The sequence below is a fragment of the Echinops telfairi genome, unplaced genomic scaffold, assembly GCF_000313985.2.
Source record: "Echinops telfairi isolate 266 unplaced genomic scaffold, ASM31398v2 ScPeMD7_23;HRSCAF=83, whole genome shotgun sequence".
NCBI lineage: Eukaryota > Metazoa > Chordata > Mammalia > Afrosoricida > Tenrecidae > Echinops > Echinops telfairi.
The window spans coordinates 88,113,115-88,118,407 of NW_022103920.1; the positions used below are offsets into that span (position 1 = coordinate 88,113,115).

The 5,293-nt window shown below is 56.5% G+C and overlaps 1 protein-coding gene across 4 annotated transcripts in view; it reads right to left on the minus strand.

Moving 5' to 3' along the window:
* Window positions 1-5,293, minus strand: part of CRHR2 (corticotropin releasing hormone receptor 2) — a 35,889-nt gene that overhangs the window by 29,064 nt on the left and 1,532 nt on the right. For 2 of the 4 annotated variants that reach the window (XM_045288959.1, XM_004702756.2), the window contains exons 1-2: window positions 689-937; window positions 411-536 (exon numbers count right to left, since the gene is read on the minus strand). In XM_045288959.1, coding sequence (XP_045144894.1) covers window positions 411-536; window positions 689-791 — 229 coding nt within the window. In that variant the 5' untranslated portion in view covers window positions 792-937. Of the gene's footprint in view, window positions 1-410; window positions 537-688; window positions 940-5,293 lie in introns of those variants that run through there. The other 2 variants (XM_045288957.1, XM_045288958.1) reach the window with 2 other exon arrangements.

The window sequence follows — 5,293 nt, forward strand, 5'->3', positions numbered from 1 at the left end:
CTCCAGCTGTCCACAGGCTGATTTCACCTCTCCCCTTGGGGTCTGGCAGCCTGCGTGTACGCCTGCCCCTAGGGGCCTGCATTGTGGGAACAAAGAGGTGACCCTTCTGATGCTGCTGGAACTTCAGGCACTCGGACCACACAGGGTGCGTGCGGGAGAGGTTTGCTCTCCACGAGATTTCTTTCCTCTTGCCTTTCTCGTTTTTCTCGCTGCGCCAGGAGATTAAGCCGCTGCTGCACTGTGGTCTGACGCTACAGTGGGGAGCAGTGGGCTTGAGCCCCACGAAATGAACCGTTCCTAATGCCAGTGGTGGGTGGGACCTGGTACCAAGGACCCACTGAGGGCGAAACCCTCCCCACTCCTTGCGGGGCCAGCGCAGAGCCCACGGCCGTGGGCCTGGGGACACTCACGGGTCGTGTTGTACTTGACACCATTGAAGTACTCAGGGCATGGCCTCTCCACCAGGGCTCCGGCCTCGCTCCGCGGCCAGCACGTCCCAATCAGATCCAGGGTTGTATTGCAGTAGGAGTAAAGACCTGGCGACAGAAGAGAGCAGAGCGGGGCTCAGAGGGCTCGCGATGGACGCGCGGCGCAGGGCGCAGGGCGAAGGTAGCGCCGGAGCCCCGCGCGCCCTGAGCGCGCCAGGAATGGAGTCCGCGCCGCCGGGGTGCGCCAGCCTCCCGCCTACCCTCGGGGTCCGGGGGTAGCCCCCAGCCGTCCAGGAGGAGCTCGTCGGCCGGCTCCAGGCTGCAGTTCGCCGCCAGCAGACTCCCAAGCAGTGCCGCTTCCATCGCGCCCTGGAGCCGCGCGCGGAGAGGGTGTGGGTGCGCGCTTCACCAGGCTGCCGCCGAATGGGTGCCAGTGTGCGGCAGGGAGGGCGCGGGGACCGGGGCTCTGTCAGCCCAGCCCCGACCTGCCCCGCAGCCTCGCGACGCCAGCTCCCCGGGAGCGGCCAAGTCGGGACCTTGGCTCCAAAGGAGCTGCGGGGCACCGGGAGCCACGATTCCACCCTCTCCGCAACGGCCAATGGCTGCGTCAGGGGGGCGGGGCCGGACGGCGCCTCCCGCTCAGGGCCCTGCCTCTACCCCCACCCCCACGCCCTGCCCCGCGGCGGTCCGCAGACCCCTTCTTCCCGCGGGGACCTGGGAAGGGCGGCGGAGATGGAGAGCTTGGGGCTGGGGTGGCCGAACGCCCCGTTCGAGGGTCTCAGGCCCCAGGGCTGCAAGGCACAGACTAGCTCGCCGGCCTGGCAGCCGGAGGAACTCCGCTGCCTCCCGATCCGAGAGACCGCTGCCTGCTCTCCATTCCAACCCGAGCAGGGCTGCTCTCCGCCTGATTTCTTCTCCTGGAGTGGCGGAGGGGCCACTGTCGAAGGCGGGGGGTCAGCGAGTCCGCGTGCCTCTAGGCACTCTGGATAAGCCCCTCCGGGGCTCGGGCTCGGGGAAGGAGACAGACTGGAGAGTCCTGGAGAAAAGCAGGGGGCCACCTGCTGAGATCATGAGATAAAGTGGCCTGGGTGGCTCAGACCTCCGACTGGGCAGTGGGAGCAGGGAGGGAGGGAAGTGCCAGGTTGCAGAGTGATTTAGGAGGGAGAACCAGCCTTGGCGAAGAGAGACTGGAGAAGGCACGAGAAGGCCAGGATAACAGCAGGAAGTGTGTGTGTGTGTGTGTGTGTGTGTGTGTCCAGAACAGTGTTTCCCAAAGTGGGTTATACTTTAGGGGTTGGAATGATCCCGAGAGGTTGTAAAAACAGATCCCCACACCTTATCCAGGATTACGGGCTATAGAACACATGTCTGTGTGGGGGACACTGAGAATCTTTTCTTTTACCCCTGAATGGTAGTTGTAGGCCAAATACATTTGGGAACTTATACCAAGAATAACAGTGACCATAAATAGTACAGGATCATCCAACAAATATGGTAAGGCATGACCTTACTTGTGCTTACTAATCCACAGTGAACATGTCCACCTCTTTCTCCCACTACATCGAAGACTCAGCCTGTAGGTTAGGCTGGCATTTGTCTCTCCCGACCCACAGTGCCCTCTGCGGTAGTTACATAGCTGCATGTTAGACTGAAGATAAATAAAAGTGTAGGGGTGGAGTCTAGCCTGATCGTGACTTCTTGTGGGCATGGCCTTATCATAAGGAGGGCCCTGGGAACCCCCCACCCCCGTGCCCCCCATACCTCTGCCTTCATCTTCCTGCTGGCAGGTCACCATGAGCCCTGATGCTTCCACTGCCATTGGATCCAAACTACTTTGCACCCACCAGCCTGTGATGCTCCTGCATTCTGCATCGTTGCATGTGGCTGTGCGAGTCTGAAGAGAGACTCATGGACTAGTACCGGACATAGGGAGTTGAGTTGGACTGGGCTGGGCTGTTTCCTCCATGTAAACCTCTTTCTTACACATGTCTGAGTGCCACTGGATTTGTTTCTCTAGTCAACCCGGCCTAACACACCCTCCAACAGAATCAAAGCCTCTTTTCAAAGTTACAGTTCCTGACAGGGAGCAGAGCAAGCACAGGCTCACTTATGCTTACTTACTAATCTCGGGTGAACAATTTCACTTGTATTTCACCAAATCTGGTGAAACACAGGTGAGTGTGTTCACTACAGATTAGTAAGTAAGCACAAGTAAGCCTGTGCTTCCCTTATTGCCTAGGTCACCTGCCCCTGTTTCTGCCAGTCTCTGCTGGGAATCCAAGCTGCCAGGGAAGGTAGCTTCTTCCTGCAACTTGAACTAGAACTATGCCCTGGACAGGGCAGGAGGGAGGTATACACACACACACACACACACACACACAGTGAGAGAGGACACGAACAGGGTGCTGAGTGCTGGACTCTCTCCAAGGTCTGTTGATGGGTAGATACAAGGTGCAGACCCTCCAGCCAGGTCTGCTCTCTGACTCTTGAATGGATAGCAGAAACCTGCTCTGGGCAGCTGCAAGGGCAAAGGTCTCTTGACGTCTCTCACAAGTGCCAGGAGCTTGGACGATAGGTTGAGCCCCAGCCCCAGCCCCAGCCCCAGCCCAGGCTATTGCTGGGTCGGCCATTGCTTCCCTGGGAAAGTCTCCTTTGGGCATGACCCAGGGCCCCTTCACAGGGGGAGGGGGAAGCCAAGCCAGCTGACGTTACTAATGTGCTTGTCATCAGAGCCACTGCCCAGGGGAAGTGGCCCTCTCAGGAGGTGGTGAGTGTCCAGTGACCGGAAGCCAAGGACTTCACTTCTCCCATGCACATTGTTGCGGAACTCAACACTTGGCTTAGCTGACCCGAGTTGCTCCTAACTGGAAGGGCACTTGTCCGAAAGGTCCCTCTGAGAAGTCAGCATTGTGGTGACAGATCACACAGTGCCTCTGGGTCTTGAATGCCCAGACCCACAGATACCAAGGCTCCCTAGTTTTCAGGATGCGGGGGCCATTTCCTCAGGGCTCGTGTTCATTGCAGGCACGGTTCTCGAGGGGGCCCGGGAGAAATTGCAATGCATTGATTTTACAGCTCACTTTCATGTTTGTGAACAGGTGACTGAGAAGGAAATTGGGAAGAGCTGAAACGTTCTCAATCTGATGAAAGCCAGCTCAGCCAACACAGGGGGCGGTAGGGTGGGGTGGGGTTGGGGAGAGGGACAACACGTTTGTGTCCTAGCTGGTGGGGACAGGGGCAGGTTGGCAAATACGTGCAGAGAGGTATGTTAGGGGCAGTGGAAACACCTGAGTGGAGCAGTATGTGGAGAGCAGGTGCCTCCGAGGCCTTGCACCCCCGCCCCCCCATGGCCCACCTCCTGCCTTCTATTTGATAGCAATAGATGGTCTCAGGGAAACTCAGAGAATGCTCTACCACCGCCCACCCCCCATCTCTTCTTCTTAAGTATCAGTTGTACAGCATTTAAGAGGACAGAGCCTGTCTTTGTGGCTCTGAGGGGTTGTCCTGTTTGGATTTCCTGTCTTTCCTTCTACCAGCCTGTGACTCCCTGAGGGCAGGCTGGTCTTGCTCTCTCATCAGCTCCAACATCCGCCTGGTTTCCCCCTCCTGGGCTCCACCAGTCGCTACCCAAAGCCCACATCTCTTTCCCCTGGACCAAGTGTCTCTTCCCATCTGACCAGCCCTGGTGGCTTGCCTATAGACATGTGTGCTGATGTCTCCCTTTACAAACTAACAAACAAACAAACTCACGGCTATATCATGTCAATTCTAACTCACGGTGATCTCTGGGAAAGGGTAGAACTGCCCTTGTGGGTTTCTGAGAGTGTCGCCCTTTACTGGAATAGAAAGTCTCATCTTTCTCCCTCAAAGCGGCTGGTGGTTTTGAACTGCTGACCATGTGCTTAGCAGTCCAAAGCATCTGCACTAGGCCACCAGGGCAGGTTCCTAGAGTTCCTCTGAGGGGTTCTTAAATCCATTCATCCAGCCGTGTTGACTTTAGCTGAGTGCATAATAAGCTTCACAGTCTGCGTTCGATTCTTTCTCACATACACGTAGAGGCAGCTGGGGTGATGAGACCAGAGATAGTCCACTTACAGCCTGCCTGAAGTCGCGGTAGGCTTTTTGACATTGTGTGTGTGTGTGTGTGTGCGTGCCTGCATGTGTGTGCGCATGTGCACATATAATTTGACGGTCAACCTTGATTCATGACCCTTTGCCATCCCCAGTCCACACTCAGCCTGCCTTTATTTTCTTTTAGATGTTTATGGACATTTATAGGTAGCAGTAAACATAATGAGCACCCTTGAGCCAGCCACCCGACCCCAAACAAGATCAGTCCTCATCGTGTGCGTATTTCTCTGTATCCTCCTGCCCAGAGGGAGCATTCTCTGGGCAACCGTGTTTCACATTCCTGTGCGCTTTGGTTTTCAGTTTGGGCCCATGTGGACAATACCTCATTTGCTGCTGTTGGGCTTTGAACTTCGTGGCTTGGTCATGGTGCATCTTCACGATACTCAGACATGGAAAGAGGACATGATTGCCTTTGGGGCCCTTACATGACAGGGACTTCCCATACATCCACCCCAGACCCCTGGCTAATGAAAGGGGAGCTATGCCTGCACTGGCTGGGAGGTGGAGTCACCAGGCCTGAGGCAGATAAATAGTTCACGTTCGATCTGGTGGGAAAGGGGGAGAAGCGGGGTACCAAACCGTGGACATAGTATGAGCCCTGTTCAGTTTTAGCAGAAGATGAAAGGACTGTGAGGCTCGACAGATGGACAGAGATGGACTCCCAGGGCATACAGACTGGACAGAGATGGACTCCCAGGGCATACAGATGGACAGAGATGGACTCCCAGGGCATA